Genomic DNA, 16,446 nt, shown 5'->3' with positions numbered 1-16,446 from the left:
AGCCTATTATTTGAAACATTTTCCCAATAGCCATAAACCTTAGTCAACCTCAAGCGGCACTCTTATACGGTCAAAATTTATGCTCAATATTTTTAACAGCTATGTTGTTTGACGTCAGTATTGTGAAAGGATGAACTCTCGACGGTAGAAGATTCTGTGCAGTCAAAATATTGTGTGAATTGTTTTTATTAATATGATCGCCCTTCGATTTGTTTTCAACATCATCAATGCACTTAAAAAACTATTAGAACCCATGGCCACCTATTGCTAAGTTAAACCAGCCCCTAGCAAAACTGTTACAAACTTTGCCAAGTGTTAAGAAATAAGAATCCTCAGTAAACAGTAAAAAACCCTTCGCCATCCACAGGTAAATAGATCAACCATTAGTGAGGCTTTGACAAATAATTAAATGAATCAACCAACTATTTCAGACCTTCGTCCACTTCTCAGGAAATCTGTATGCAAGAAAGCAAGACTGATTATTTATTCAACCGTGAAATGGAGAATACCGTTCAGAATATTAGATATTCTCCCAGGTGTTTAGCAGGTAATGCCAAAGGGTGCGAGATTATCCGCCCTGCTAGCTTTACCCTTCGGGTGTGTGACGTGAATGGCCAATAGGAGAAGGTAGTTGATGAAGGCGCCTATCCTGAAGTAGTGGAATTCTTTCGTTAGTTGGCTTAGTCTGTTACAGGAGATTATACGTTAGAGATCAGGATACGTGACTTGGAATTAAAGAGTAAACAACCACATTTCTTTTAATAAGTGTGTTTCATGAATAAACATAAAGGTTTTTTTTTCTATTTGGATGGTAGATCTCTTCAGCTGAAGAACCATACCACTCAGGAAGACAAAAGCTTCTACACATATTAACACATTAAATATAATTCTAAGGTCAGTGTTGTTGTTGACTATTGTGTCCGCCATAGTGTACTACGTGTACTGTAAATCATACAAAGCAGACTCCTTTGTTACCTTCAGAGCAAAAGTTATAAAGGAATTGGTTTTTGCTTTCATTAAGAAATATACATTTACAATTTTTACATTCTATAATATTGTATAGCCTATATATCATAATATATTTACATGAATAATTTTTTTGTCAACATGTATTCACAATTGCATCGAAATATGTTTCAAAATTACAAACATATTGATTTATAAATACTTTTTAAACAGAAGTTTTTAAAAACTATTTTATCTACACTAAAAGTATTTACCATTCTACTTTTTATAAAGAAATTGGTACATTTTGAACTGCAGGTTTCCGTTCCCAAGTCTTATTCTCCGTACGGTAAAAAAAGATATTCTTGAGGTCACCAGATACGAGTGACCTTCTCAAACCGTCAGGGTCACTGAAGACTATAATTTGCGTTCGAATTGACTTGGTAGGCGAAGCGAGTTCGAGATGTGACTGTAATGAAAATAGCGATGATCGAATTAATTGGTGTGAACCTTTTTCCTTCACAAGGGGAATTGAAATGTTCAGGGTGTACTTCCAAGATTCCCCCCCCTCTCTCTCTCTCTCTCTCTCTCTCTCTCTCTCTCTCTCTCTCTCTCTCTCTCTCTCTCTCTCTCTCTCTCTCTCTCTCTCATACGATATTTTACTGCAATCATAGATCTATCCATAGTGTGGTATTAAGGGTTGAAACATCAACTGCAAATTAACTTAGAACTCTCTCTCTCTCTCTCTCTCTCTCTCTCTCTCTCTCTCTCTCTCTCTCTCTCTCTCTCTCTCTCTCTGCTCGAATATCATCAACGTCACATCTCCAAGGCATGTCCCGCTATACCCCATGGGTTTCAATTATATAATTACCATGTTCGTAATATCTTCTGGTGATGCCATATAAAAGTGTTTGCCATTAAACTCGCGTCCTATTACCTTAATTAAATATCTTAAGGCACGGCTCTTCGCTTGGATTTTTCACGCCGATCCGAAGATGAGTTTTATTTAGTTCTTGTGTTATGCCTGTGAAGTTATTATTATTATTATTATTTATGTTTGACTATTATCTGATAGAAATTAGAGGACTTGCATATATATATATATATATATATATATATACATATATATATATATATATATATATATAGAGAGAGAGAGAGAGAGAGAGAGAGAGAGAGAGAGAGAGAGAGAGAGAGAGAGAGAGAGAGAGAGAGAGAGAATAATAATCATATGGCGAGTCGGAGGACTGCTTCGTTAACGCCTTCCAATTTCTTATTAATATAAGTTGTGACGGTATAGCCTACATACTGGCGAAGCATTAATCACGCCTCACATGTGGTATAATATGCATACCTCTCTCTCTCTCTCTCTCTCTCTCTCTCTCTCTCTCTCTCTCTCTCTCCTTACACATAACTTCGACATCCAGCAATAAAATACCAATAATGTAATATATGATTTAAGTCAACTAAAAGGCGTATAGTTTTCAAGTAAACTTCAGCGGTTATGATTGTCCAGGACTCATTTCGTAAACAGAACGCTAGAACATCGAAGGACAAGAAGAACTAATCAGCGAGTAACAAATAAGTTCCTCGTTGTTGCCTTCAGGGAGGATCGAACTCCCGGCCTCTGGTTTACTAGACCAGCGCTCTAGCCACTGAGCTATGAAGGCTACATGTGAAAGTTAGAGAAAGTAAGAGAGAAAAGGACATTTTCACTTCAAATAATCGAAAATTTCATGTGAATCATTTCCGTGTCAAAAAAATGTCCACAAATATTAAAAACTGAAAGAGAGGAGCATGGAAACGAAGAACAAAAAAGTATTTCGAAAGTGATTTTCTATATGTGAATCATTAAACCTTATAACCAGGTGAGTACAACTGATTATCCTTCACGAACATTATGTAGCCTAATCACAAGTGTCTTGTAGGCGGTGTCTCCGGCATATAGTGACTCGCAACTTGTGCCAAATTCGTGATTCTAAGATGGACGCCAAGATGGCGACGGATGCCAGAACACGTGGCTGTTTTAATTTTGCCTGAAAGCTTCATTAAGAACAAGAGTATTCCTTTTTCTTAATCAGTTTTCCCCATCTTCCCAAAATGTGTAGGAATTCTTTCGTTTTTATATCTTTGTATTGAATTTTAATATTTGTTCAGTACATGATATTAATCTATATTTGTTATCTGTCAAGTTGCCTTGAAATAAGCCCCTTTTTCTGACGGAAAAGGGCTTGTGTATCACCATGATCAGCAAAGCATTACTAGTCAGGGTCACCCATACTAGGTGGGTTTGCTGTGAGCGATGAGACCAAAATCTCCCTCCATCACCAATCTGTAGTGGACTAGTAACGGCTGATAATGGTGATGATGATATATATATATATATATATATATATATATATATATATATATATATATATATATGTGTGTGTGTGTGTGTGTGTGTGTGTCTGTCTGTCTGTCTGTCTGTGTCTGTGTGTGTATCATTACATTAAAGACTTATAGACAAAAGACCCCCATGAACACACTTATTTTTTCTTATTGCAGAATGCGTCTTGGCGGATTTCGTGAGCAGTACCGGAGCTGAAAAGATTCCTTATGTCTTCATGCCTCTCAAGCATCAGTTGGTCCACCCCACGGCAGAAGTAGCACTCCTAGGTTTGTATACACGCGATATACTCGTTTTATACACACACACACACACACATACATATATATATATATATATATATATATATATATATATATATGTGTGTGTGTGTGTGTGTGTGTGTGTGTGTGTGTGTCTGTACAGTATATTCATGTTTATATGCATATGCGTGCGCTTTGTTCAATTAAAATCTTAAATTAAAATGTGACCTGTATTTTAGTCTTAAAATCGACCGCGATATAAAATCTGATAATCAATTCCAGTAAATATTTTAATATAATAAGATTAATTGTATTGTCGAACTACATTTTATGCTCTTGTGAAAATACAGTAAGATAAGATGTTTATTAGTGTCGTGTAGAGAATATGAATTTACATAACTTGTTATGGTACAGTTTAAAAATGCATGTTTTCGCCATTACTGTGAAATTGTATCCATTTTGAAAGACACGTATAACGTCCCGAATTACTAATTCTCTCGAATTTAAGTTTCAGTGCTGGTTTATATAATTTTTATTATTCTTCAGACATTTATGCCACGTAGGTTAGGCCGAGTCTAGATGCCCACATGAGGCCTTTCGTTCCCTTGAATTCCTTGCAAAAGAATGGAATACTGACATGATGTGAACAAGTCAAAGTATTTTTTATTTTCTTAGCAATTTTCCAAGAAACAGATTAATCACATTGTGATAAATGAAAGGAACAGATGAGAGTAAATATAAGTCAGATAGAGGCATAAGATTATAAAATAGTTACCAATTTTAAATAAATAAATTTAGGTATTGAAGTGAATATCCGGTATAAGCCTCCAGCAATTCACCAACTATGCCACGCCCTCCGCTTACAGGCAATGACAAGAGAACGCAATGTCTTGCTACCAACACTGGATACTTGGTGCAAAGTTTGGCACATAGGTGCTAAATGATACTGCATACCCGTCTTAATTTTTATCCTTAATACAGCAATATCACTTTTTTGATAGATCGTATCCAAGACAAAGACAATATAAGAAAAATATGAAAGATTGTCGTTTACTTTTGTTAACATTAAAACGAAAGGGTTTTAGTAACGCCATCTATTGGCACTAACAAATCAGTGTCAGTTCGAGCACACTTCCAAGGGTTTGATTTTTCCAATCTTACTTAAGTTGTATCACTTTTGGTTAAGGTACAGTTGGACACAGGAATTTTTGGCACACCACTCTCTGAGGAAGTACACCCTGTCACACCCTTACTACGTGACGAATAACCAAAATTATAATGTAGGGAGAGATGACATCAGTTGTCCGTTTGGCTGCAGTAAGGGAGCACCTTGAATTCCTGTCTCCAACTCTACCTTGTCAGATTCAGGTCCTTTTTCCTTTATACTAAAGAACACAACTATCCAATCTATATAGGCCTACAGCATGGGGGCACGCCGCTCATGTCTCCGGTGTGTGTCGTCACTAAGGGCAGTATCCTCACTCCTGCTGGGTGGAAGAACATGGCCAACACCAGCACATTGGAACCCCCTTTTAGGTGAGTGAAACTTATATATATATATATATATATATATATATATATATATATATATATATATATATATATATATATATATATATGATCATATACGAGCCTTTGATGTGAAAACTAAAATATTATTATTATTATTATTATTATTATTACTGTTCCTATTCTTAATTTTATTTTTATTATCATCATTGAATAATTTCTTGAAGTTCTCTCTTGCCATTCCAACTATATCTTTTAGTAAAAACTTGAATAAGAAAACAACAATGTTCAAATACCTTTCAATCTTTTCCCAGTAGGAATTTCGAACAATATCCAAGATAGATCTCAATGTGGCCTTTCCAATCTAAACCGTTTCATGTCTACATGAACCATTCTTCACTTACATTCTGTCCCATATAGCCAGAGCCTTTATCTTATCATTGCGTCTTTATCTACAAACGGACACGCACACACGCACACACAAATACACATACACACACACGCGTGAGCGCTACTTTAATTTGTTAGAAAGATGAATTAGGTCTTCTTCAATAAGAGCAAAAGGAGAAGAAATGAAGTACTGTAACTCAAGAAGTGAGAGAGAGAGAGAGAGAGAGAGAGAGAGAGAGAGAGAGAGAGAGAGAGAGAGGAAATGAATAGATTAAAAGAAAATATACAAATATGACTAACACAACTTACAGAAAGGACAGAATGAGACATCTTTTATATATATATATATATATATATATATATATATATATATATATATATATATATATATATATATATATACATAATATATATATATATATATACAGTATATATAAAACATTACAAACAGACATCATCACTAACGTTCAAAACCATTGATAAGAATTACGATAATCAACAGCATAGTCACCCGTATAAATTAATTCCTCTTCAGGTAATATGACCATCGATTTTATAATGCTCGACCAATATCAACCACTCATTCATTCATTCTCCTTCAGGTTATTTCGCGACGGAGGCCGTACCTACGTCCAGTGGGTGGGAGAGGAATCGGCTCGCATAGCAGCCGAAGGACGCTTGGTGAAGGTCACTCTCATCTGCAGGGACGCCGCCAAACCAGATACCCCCGTGTTCACGCCCTGTCTCGCCTTTAGGGTAGCGGGAAGTCCAGGTACTTAGGACTATCCTTTTCTATAAATGAAGTCAGTTCATGATTTTGCAATGAAGGTTTTTAGTTAGTTTGGTGAGCTTGTGATTTTATAGACCTAGGGCTGAAATTTTAACTGTGGATTGAATTGTTGACAGATGTCAGTCAGCCTGTGATTTTCCAGGTTTTAAATCATTATGAAGTGTTTATTATTATTATTATTATTATTATTATTATTATTATTATTATTATTATTATTATTATTATTGAGGTGCCAGTGATGGGAGATGAGAATGAGAGAGAGATTACAATAGAGGAAGTGAGGAGAGCACTAGATGAAACGAGAGTAGGAAAAGCATCTGGTATGGATGGTGTGAAAGCTGAGATGTTGAAGGAAGGGGGTGTGACTGTAATTGAATGGTTGGTGAGATTGTTTAATGTGTGTTTTGTGTTGTCAATGGTACCAGTAGATTGGGTCTGTGCATGTATTGTACCACTATATAAGGGTAAGGGAGATGTGCATGAGTGTTGTAATTCAAGAGGTATTAGTTTGTTGAGTGTAGTTGGAAAAGTGTATGGTAGAGTACTGATTAATAGGATTAAGGATAAAACAGAGAATGCAATCTGGGAATTACAGGGGGGTTTTAGAAGAGGTAGGGGTTGTATGAATCAGATTTTTACAGTTAGGCAGATATGCGAGAAATATTTAGCAAAAGGTAAGGAGGTGCATGTTGCGTTTATGGATCTGGAGAAAGCATATGATAGAGTTGATAGGGAAGCGATGTGGAATGTGATGAGGTTATATGGAGTTGGTGGAAGGTTGTTGCAAGCAGTGAAAAGTTTCTACAAAGGTAGTAAAGCATGTGTTAGAATAGGAAATGAAGTGAGCGATTGGTTTCCTGTGAGAGTGGGGCTGAGACAGGGATGTGTGATGTCGCCGTGGTTGTTTAACTTGTATGTTGATGGAGTGGTGAGAGAGGTGAATGCTCGAGTGCTTGGACGAGGATTAAAACTGGTAGACGAGAATGATCATGAATGGGAGGTAAATCAGTTGTTGTTTGCAGATGATACTGTACTGGTAGCAGACACAGAAGAGAAGCTTGACCGACTAGTGACAGAATTTGGAAGGGTGTGTGAGAGAAGGAAGTTGAGAGTTAATGTGGGTAAGAGTAAGGTTATGAGATGTACGAGAAGGGAAGGTGGTGCAAGGTTGAATGTCATGTTGAATGGAGAGTTACTTGAGGAGGTGGATCAGTTTAAGTACTTGGGGTCTGTTGTTGCAGCAAATGGTGGAGTGGAAGCAGATGTACGTCAGAGAGTGAATGAAGGTTGCAAAGTGTTGGGGGCAGTTAAGGGAGTAGTAAAAAATAGAGGGTTGGGCATGAATGTAAAGAGAGTTCTATATGAGAAAGTGATTGTACCAACTGTGATGTATGGATCGGAGTTGTGGGGAATGAAAGTGATGGAGAGACAGAAATTGAATGTGTTTGAGATGAAGTGTCTGAGGAGTATGGCTGGTGTATCTCGAGTAGATAGGGTCAGGAACGAGGTGGTGAGGGTGAGAACGGGTGTAAGAAATGAGTTAGCAGCTAGAGTGGATATGAATGTGTTGAGGTGGTTTGGCCATGTTGAGAGAATGGAGAATGGCTGTCTGCTAAAGAAGGTGATGAATGCAAGAGTTGATGGGAGAAGTACAAGAGGAAGGCCAAGGTTTGGGTGGATGGATGGTGTGAAGAAAGCTCTGGGTGATAGGAGGATAGATGTGAGAGAGGCAAGAGAGCGTGCTAGAAATAGGAATGAATGGCGAGCGATTGTGACGCAGTTCCGGTAGGCCCTGCTGCTTCCTCCGGTGCCTTAGATGACCGCGGAGGTAGCAGCAGTAGGGGACTCAGCAGTATGAAGCTTCATCTGTGGTGGAAATGTGGGAGGTTGGGCTGTGGCACCCTAGCAGTACCAGCTGAACTCGGCTGAATCCCTGGTTAGGCTGGAGGAACATAGAGAGTAGAGGTCCCCTTTTTTGTTTCGTTCTTGTTGATGTCGGCTACCCCCCAAAATTGGGGGAAGTGCCTTTGGTATATGGATGGATGGATTATTATTATTGTTGTTGTTATTGTTTTTATTGCTGTTAATTTTATTATCATTAATAATATCAATCATCCAAATGTTTCCTTCACTCAAAACAAAATAACATTCAAACAATAAGCACTCATAGATCTCTACTGATTTTCTGTCGCTTCAATAACAAAATCATTTTTTGTGTAACGCTTCAAGCCACCTATCCTATACCTACTTCACCGACAGGGGCAGGCGAGACGGCCGTATCCTCCCCCGTGCGAGGCGTTGGAGCCTCGGGCCTAACGTCCAGCGAAGGGGTCATCATAGGCCTCGTCGTGACTTGTCTAGCAATCACGTACTTCGTGGCCATGACAATATACATCAAAGTGAGAAGAAGAAAGCGGAGAGCTCACAACAGGTCAGTGGAGATTTTTTTTTTTTTTTTTTTGGGGGGGGGGCGGACTTTATGTCCAGGAAGGACAGGAGACTGTGTAAGAGATGGAGGTGAGTGGCGCAGTGGTTTTAAGAGGGTTAGATTATTATTATTATTATTGTTATTATTATTATTATTATTATTATCATTATTATTATTATCGGTAAACTAACCTGTTAATAGAACCAATAAAAAAGAATTAACATACGAAGACTATTTGTTACAATATAACACCATTTTATGATAAAAACAGTTACATATCAAAGATAAATATCCGAATAAAAATAGATAAATATACAAAAAAAAATAGTAATAAAAAAACTAGGAACAATATAAAAAAAAACTTGTTATATAAGGCTCTTTAAATAGTTATAAATAGTAAATTGAAAAATATAAATATACAAAAAATTACTATCAATTAAAAACTATGTCAGAAATCAAGAATTCAGGAAAAGCAACACCCTGACCTTTTTTTTCCCCTTCCCCAGGAGCAAATTAGCCGAAGAAGGCCTCCGGGGTCACTCCAAAGGGAGAGGCGGTGGAGGAGGAGGAGGAACAGGGCCTGGAGACAGACGCTCCGGGAGAGCCAGTGCCAAGCCGTCACTTGTGTCTTCTGAGGATGACTCTGATCACGAGGATATAGTTGACCTTTCCATGGCTTCAAGGGCAAGAAGGGCAAACAGGGTAACTTTAATTAATCATTGCCTATAACTATGTTGGACTGAGTGTCGAGAATGGCTACTTATTCCCATTTTTTTTTTTTTAATGTTTAAATCATATACGTCTTTTGATTCGTAATTTTTACATGACATTTTTATTCATTAATGTTGATCTGATTGTCGAGAAGCGCTACTTATTCCAATAAGTGTTTTAATGTTTAAATCATATACGTCTTTTGATTCGTAAGTTTTACGTTTCTTTTTTCTCACTTTAATTTAACAACTTTTACTTTATTTTTTATTCCCGAAAACATTAATCAAGTCGCATACGTCTTTTGATTCGTAATTTTTACGTGATTATTTGTTTTCTCTTTCTCAAAATTTCATTATTTCAGCAACTTATACCTTTCTTATTACAAATTAATATTCAAATTGTATAAATTTTTGTATTTATAACTTTTACACAATTTTATTATCTTTCCTTAAAATTCATTATTTCGGTAACTTTTAAAATTTTTCCCATAAAATTCAAAACATCTTTTCCTTGTCTTAGCAATTCGTATATGTGAGCTTGTAATAAACTGAAATAATAAAAATGCATTCATGAAAGTCAGTAAATTAAGCCACTCATATGGACATACGTATTCTGCACTAAATTATCAATTTGCTGATAAATAAACATTATATTTCTTTACTTACCGAAAATGTCATATACAGTCATCAAATTTCAATGTATTTTTCAAAGATCAGAAAAAAACACACCTGCTGTATACAGATTGTGCAGCATGTCTCTTTCACTCCCTTTAACATAATTACGATGTCAATATTCCATCCCCTTAAAGCGAACTGGATGAAGGGCCTAATTCCTTTCTCCTTCTGCAGGAGCGCAACGGTGTAACCTTCACTACGGCTGTAGTACATGGAGAGGGCGTAGGGAGAGGGACGTGTCACGAACCTTCGGACGGCCTAGAGAGAGCTCCTAGGTCACATCTTGGCGTGGTAGAGACGCTAGGTGAGGAACTAGAATAGCTGATTTTCATATGTACCTGTCTAATTTTCTTATACATTAATCTATTTGTTTTTCATGTTTGTTATTATGAAGTTCATCATTTTCATATTTATATTTTTAATAATTTTATACCTGAAAACCTGCCATATTTCTATTAGGTTTATATATATATATATATATATATATATATATATATATATATATATATATATATATATATATATATACAGTATATATATATATATATATATATATATATATATATATATATATACATACATATATATATATATATATATATATATATATATATACACATATATATAAATATATATATAAATATATATATATATATGTATATATATATATATATATATATATATATATATATATATATATATATAAATATATATATATATACATATATATATATATATATATATATATATATATATATATATATATATATACACTGTATGTACAGGACATAAATATTACTCCGAAATCATATTGTCTCAATATTTTCAGTTTTATCAAGATTGCCTTTACAGATATTTTACCTATAAATTGTTGCTGATTATTCATTATTCAAGTGTTTCTCCAGTGCCAATAGATTTATTTGCGAATATTTCTCTGAAACTTTTTTTATGGGCCTGGAGTATCAATGATGCTTTCCGAATCTGATTTTCCACAATTGACTTTGCTTCTTGATTAATTTCACGTAATTGATGAAATATTCTATTTTTTTTTATTATACTGTTACTGTAACGTGATAGGCTTATTTTAATTTTTCTTTATAAAATCCAAATTTCAGTCGGAATCATTTTTATTTTTGGAAATAACTAACATTCTATCAATGCATCATATTTTATCTCTTGCATTTCACTGATTATTTTATCTCTAAAAGTGACAATGTCAGTTTTTCTTTGTAAAATTCAAATACAGTTGAAGTCCTTTGTATGACTGAAAATAACCTACATTCTATCAATACAGCATTTCATCCTTTTTCTCTTCCCCCTTCCTGAAGGTGAAAATGTCAGAGCAAGTGAGTCTCGTCCTGTCCATATTGGGACTTCTGCAGAAGGAAGTGGGACTCCAGTCGATATTCACGCAGCTCAGGCCAAGAAAAAGCTTTATTTCAACCCTGCATATTTCGAACCAGAAATGTTACAGGTGAGGAAGGGTGGATTTAGGTCTTCAATATTGTGCTGAAGCGGTTGTTCAGTGGAATGAGGTTTTGACTCATAGTTAAAGACTTTGAGAAACATAAAGATTCATGCAATTGAAAAAAATCCATTTAAAATTTCGTTACTCTTATTTATTAAAAGGAGAGAAATCTTATGCGCATATTTTAAACTGATCATATGAATTCCATATTGTATTGATGCTACTTCTTATATAATACGTTCATCATACAGATAACTTTAATACTTATTTAATTTTACTTAGAAGGAGATTTATTTACATTTAGATGTATAATATTTCACCAAATAGCTAATAAAAAATTTTGTATAATAATCAAACTATTCCTTTTCAACTAAAACTAAAAATATAAATAAGTCTATTTCTATTATTCCAGTCTCCTCCGCCAGCGGCGCTCGAGTTCTTAGAGAGGATTCGAGAAATGATCACAATTGCTAAGAGTAAGATGAAAATGAAGATGTATCAGCCAAGCCTGGTCGATATTCAAGAGGAAGACTATGAGCACCCTTCTAGGCCCCTGAGCAGGTCTACTGGGACATGCAGCCAGATGACGCTCGTCATTGATGAACTGGACCAAAACGAATCGGCAGAGGAGGAGACCAAGTACTCGAGCGACCACAGCATCCAGAGTGATTCTTTGGAACGCAAATCCCGCGAAAGTGATAGCAGAAGCTCGACGCTGAAGAAGCTGGCCCGAAGGGTCAACAGTCAAGGCCAGAGCATAGTTAGCGAAATCATAAGAACCTTAGATCTAAAACCAAGACTTCCACCAGTCGAAGGTGTGTATGGATTTCATAGCCCAAAAACACGTACTACTAAACCGCCCCCTCCAAAGCCCATCAATGCCCGTATTGAGTCACCCAATGAACCAGATGATGATTTCCCTGAACTTATTAAGCCATCTATGCTTAGGAGCGTATTGAGAGATGGCAAGAGACTCACAGATTTGAACAATACTTTTGAGAATTTCAGGCAAGAAATGATGGCTACTTTCAATAGAATGAAGAGGGTTGGCGAAGCTATCTCACCTAAGTCTAGTCTAAGCAGATCAAAGAACAAGAATAAATATGAAGCCTCTCCTGACAGCACCGTTGAAAAGAATAAATCTGGAACTGGTAACGGTGAAGGAAAAGTTCAGAAATGGTTACAAACACTGGAAAGTAAAAATTCATACACAAGAATGTCTGAAAAGCAAAATGTTGTATTTGATTCGCGTGTAGGCCTACCACAAAAGGATGGATTGCCTCCACCATTGCCAGAGAAAAACAGCAAGCCTCCAACGTTACCAAGAAAAAATAAACCCCATGCCCAGCGGAGCACTTCATTTCATGAGGTTAAAGACTCTGCTAATAATTCTGGAGATACAACCAAAGATAGCATTACCCAAAGTCAGCACTTGACGCAAAGGAATACTATAGCAAGATCACTGTCATGGCAAAATGAACATCGTCACTATGATTCAAATCCACGACGACCTCGTCAGCAAGTTCCAATTCTTCCAGAAGATAGTCTAAATACTTCATATGGTTCAGAAGATGATTCTTTGAACGATCTTTTAAGTGAAGCTGAATCAAAGGTACCGAAAATGACACCAAGCGATTCTGATAGTACTTACTCAGACACAAAACCTAGCAGAAGAGGTTCTCTCGAACGCAAAAGGAAAAATAAATCTGAAATCAAATCATTATCAAGACAGCTTCCAAGAGAAGAGGAGATGACAGTAAGAAATCAGATTTTCAATAAGAACACTGGTGCTAAGACAATGTCTCGTATAGCTAAAAGCGATGATAATCCATATGAAAAAGTTAGATCCAGGAGTGGAGCAAAAGATGATGAGGAGGATCATACCTATGAGGAGATTCGTTTTCCAGGAGAGGGTAAACAGAAACCAAAGAAAAGGGCACCAAAGGCTAAAGATAATATAAGTGAAATTCATATTGACAAAGACAGTAGAATTGAAGGTGAAGCATCATACAATATTTACAGTAATCCTGAATCTCACATTAGTGAAGTTACTATTCCAGAAACTTGCTCAAGTCCGGTTTATTCTGGTTGCACAGTGACCATACCAGTAGTTGATAACATGAATACTGAAAATGAAGTGCCATCATCAGGGTTCGATCAAGATACCTTGGAGAAAAGAGGCAAAAAGGTTCAACGTAATGGAAGTATAATTCAAGATTCTTTAGAGAGACCTAAAGTAAAAAAGAATGAAAAATCAGAAAACAAAGATAACAGTAGCCTTGAGAGAAAGAAAGCCCAAAGAAGAATGTCACTTCCAGGGGAGGCCAGTAAGAATAAGGATAAAAGTCTTTTAGATATATATGAGTCACGAAGTAGCAACAGGAGTATGAGAAATTACAAGCATGTTTCACCTGATCGTTCATATTCTCCTGTAAGGTTTTCCAACCCACCATCAAAAACCCATGGGTCCTTTTACCTAAATAACATTAGCAATGTTAGCGAAAATAACAATAATATTGTGAATAACAGTGATACCCAAAAGAAAATGCGAACCTTCAAGGATTACCAAGAAATGAAATTTCAGAGGAACTCCTCAGACTCTGATGTAAGTAGTAGCCCACTTCCAGTCACAGGTTCAAGCATTAACCTGAATTTCCGCAGCTCAAGTCCCAATAACAAAGAACAAAAGGAAATTAGACCTCCATTACCACCAAAAAATACAAGGATGTTAGACAATGACACCTCTCCTGTTCTTCCTCCCAAGGGCCAAAATATCCGTCCACCTCTTCCTCAGAAGTCAAACAAGAAATGTGAAACAGATTCTGACTCTGATCGTCCAAAGTTACCTGAAAAGTCAAGGAAAAAAATGGTCACAGAATCGCTATCTAGATCATCTAGTGGGGGCTCAATTCCTGAACTGACAGAAGAAGAAGCTCGATCTATTCTTCATGGTCTACTTGCCCATACTATACATGATGCAAACAGACTCTCCCCTCTTCACGAGGAAGACGATACTAGACATTTTTTAGGGCTAGGGAACACTGCCGCAGACTCTGAGTCCCAGTGCAGTGTTCCCAAACTCAGTTCTTACTCATCAGGATCACTTGAAAGCTCAGCGTCATCATCATCATCATCATCATCATCACCGCCATCTTCATCTAAAGGTAACCAGGAAGGGGACACGCTTGGAAAAGCTGTGGAGATAAGCCTTGAGCATCAGATTGTTAATGGTTATGGAAACTTCGAAGATCCAGGTTCACCTGGCAATGAAGCCATAGTTAATGGAGAATTTATACTTTCAACCATTGGTCGTTCCCCATCACTGCGTCGGCAGACATCTCTGAGCAGAGAACAGAAGAGTGGATTTTTGGCAAAGTTGAGAGATATGACGGAGGACTGTGTAGAGAATGAGCATATGTCTAAGGGTATGGAGATTGCCTTAGCTCTTAAAGCCAAGACAGAGTTAGAAAAACACTTCAAGGAGAAAAGTGGCGCTGATAGCATTAAGCGTACCTGGAGAAGAATCATAGAAAATGCTGATGATTCCAAGGAGGACAAAGATAAAATCTCAATCATGCAACTTCAACAATATATGGCCAGTTTAGACCGTAAGGAAAAAGAGACTAAACTGAAACAGGAAGACTCGGGGTACCAGAGCACAGATTCAAGTGAATCTGGTAACAGTAAGGCTCTATCATCCACGTCCACTGTTTCAACAGCCAGCGTAGGATCACCCCGGCCTCTAGCGCCCAGCAGGAGTTTTAGCAGTACATCCCTAAATTACAGACACAGCAACCCAAACTTCAGACGTTCCACGTCTCTTCAGCAACTGGACTCAATTTTTAATAACCAATATTCTAAGTACGAGCCCACATTTCACCGTCCTGCCTTCCTCGCTTCTCTCGACCGCCGCCATTCAGATTCCAGCAGTACGGGCAGCTCGTCGATTTATGTGAATAATTCCTTTACAAATGACGATGAAGACATTGGCAAAATCCCATTAGGATCAGGGTGATTTCTTCTGCTTTTTCCAAGAAGTTGTCTCCATTCTAAAAGTTTGTTTATGTTAAGGTGATGCAACAACGTGACGTCACTGAACAAAATGGGAAAGGTATCTGCTTCTTGATTCTTGTTTTCTGTGTCTCATCATGTTGCACAATCATATTTAAGGGAACCTTATGTGTGTATTATGTTTGTAATTCAAATGGCATTCGCCTGTTACACTCTAAAGAAGTTTGTTGAGATGCTGATCCACTCTTTAGAGTTTATTGTAAAGGAAATCAGCCCTGTCAGAAAAATATTAACTTATCATTTCTATTCGAAGACTAACATACAACATAATATTATACAACTGGTTAACGCCATTCGGTACAAATAAAAAATATGTCAAGTTCCTTGCTGCTATTGCTTTCGAAAATAGATTTAGCAAGGAGGCAAAATATCAATGCAATATGGATTAAATTAAACTAGTTTCAGATACATTCATATATATACAAATATATATATATATATATATATATATATATATATATATATATATATATATATATATATATATATATATTCATATATATATTAAAATTCAATGATGTAGGAACTCACAACTGTATCAAGTTGCTGACTGTTCAGCAAAATTACTTTTGATTACATTGAGTCAATGATACTGATGGATTGATTTCTAGTTTTGCACAATTTCGACAAAGTTTTGAGACGATAAATGTTTCTTTATTTTAGATGTTCTATAAATTGGAAAGCAGGATCGTAGCGCAACATTTGGCTTCATACGGTTCTGAAATACGATGACTTCACGTAAAGACTGTGCAAAATAGCGATATTTTAAAGCATGAAGACAGAAATGAGATATATGAAATCTAGACCTCTTCGTGAAAGTAGTGTTAGA

The 16,446-nt window shown here is 36.4% G+C and overlaps 1 protein-coding gene and 1 non-coding gene across 2 annotated transcripts in view; one reads left to right on the top strand and one right to left on the bottom strand.

The window, feature by feature from the left end:
- Nucleotides 1–16,021, top strand: part of LOC137647064 (uncharacterized) — a 66,010-nt gene extending 49,989 nt beyond the window's left edge. The window contains exons 2-9 of the mRNA XM_068380227.1: nucleotides 3,493–3,603; nucleotides 4,992–5,112; nucleotides 6,078–6,247; nucleotides 8,525–8,696; nucleotides 9,200–9,395; nucleotides 10,253–10,382; nucleotides 11,407–11,552; nucleotides 11,959–16,021. Of these exons, the coding sequence (XP_068236328.1) occupies nucleotides 3,552–3,603; nucleotides 4,992–5,112; nucleotides 6,078–6,247; nucleotides 8,525–8,696; nucleotides 9,200–9,395; nucleotides 10,253–10,382; nucleotides 11,407–11,552; nucleotides 11,959–15,561 (4,590 nt within the window). The 5' untranslated portion in view covers nucleotides 3,493–3,551 and the 3' untranslated portion in view covers nucleotides 15,562–16,021. The remainder of the gene's footprint in view (nucleotides 1–3,492; nucleotides 3,604–4,991; nucleotides 5,113–6,077; nucleotides 6,248–8,524; nucleotides 8,697–9,199; nucleotides 9,396–10,252; nucleotides 10,383–11,406; nucleotides 11,553–11,958) is intronic.
- TRNAT-AGU (transfer RNA threonine (anticodon AGU)) lies at nucleotides 2,543–2,615 on the bottom strand. The gene has a single exon. It is a non-coding gene; the product is annotated as a tRNA-Thr (tRNA).
- Nucleotides 16,022–16,446: the final 425 nt, after the last annotated feature.

This window comes from Palaemon carinicauda, chromosome 9, assembly GCF_036898095.1.
Source record: "Palaemon carinicauda isolate YSFRI2023 chromosome 9, ASM3689809v2, whole genome shotgun sequence".
NCBI classification, from domain to species: domain Eukaryota; kingdom Metazoa; phylum Arthropoda; class Malacostraca; order Decapoda; family Palaemonidae; genus Palaemon; species Palaemon carinicauda.
This window is presented reverse-complemented; position numbering and strand designations above follow the sequence as displayed.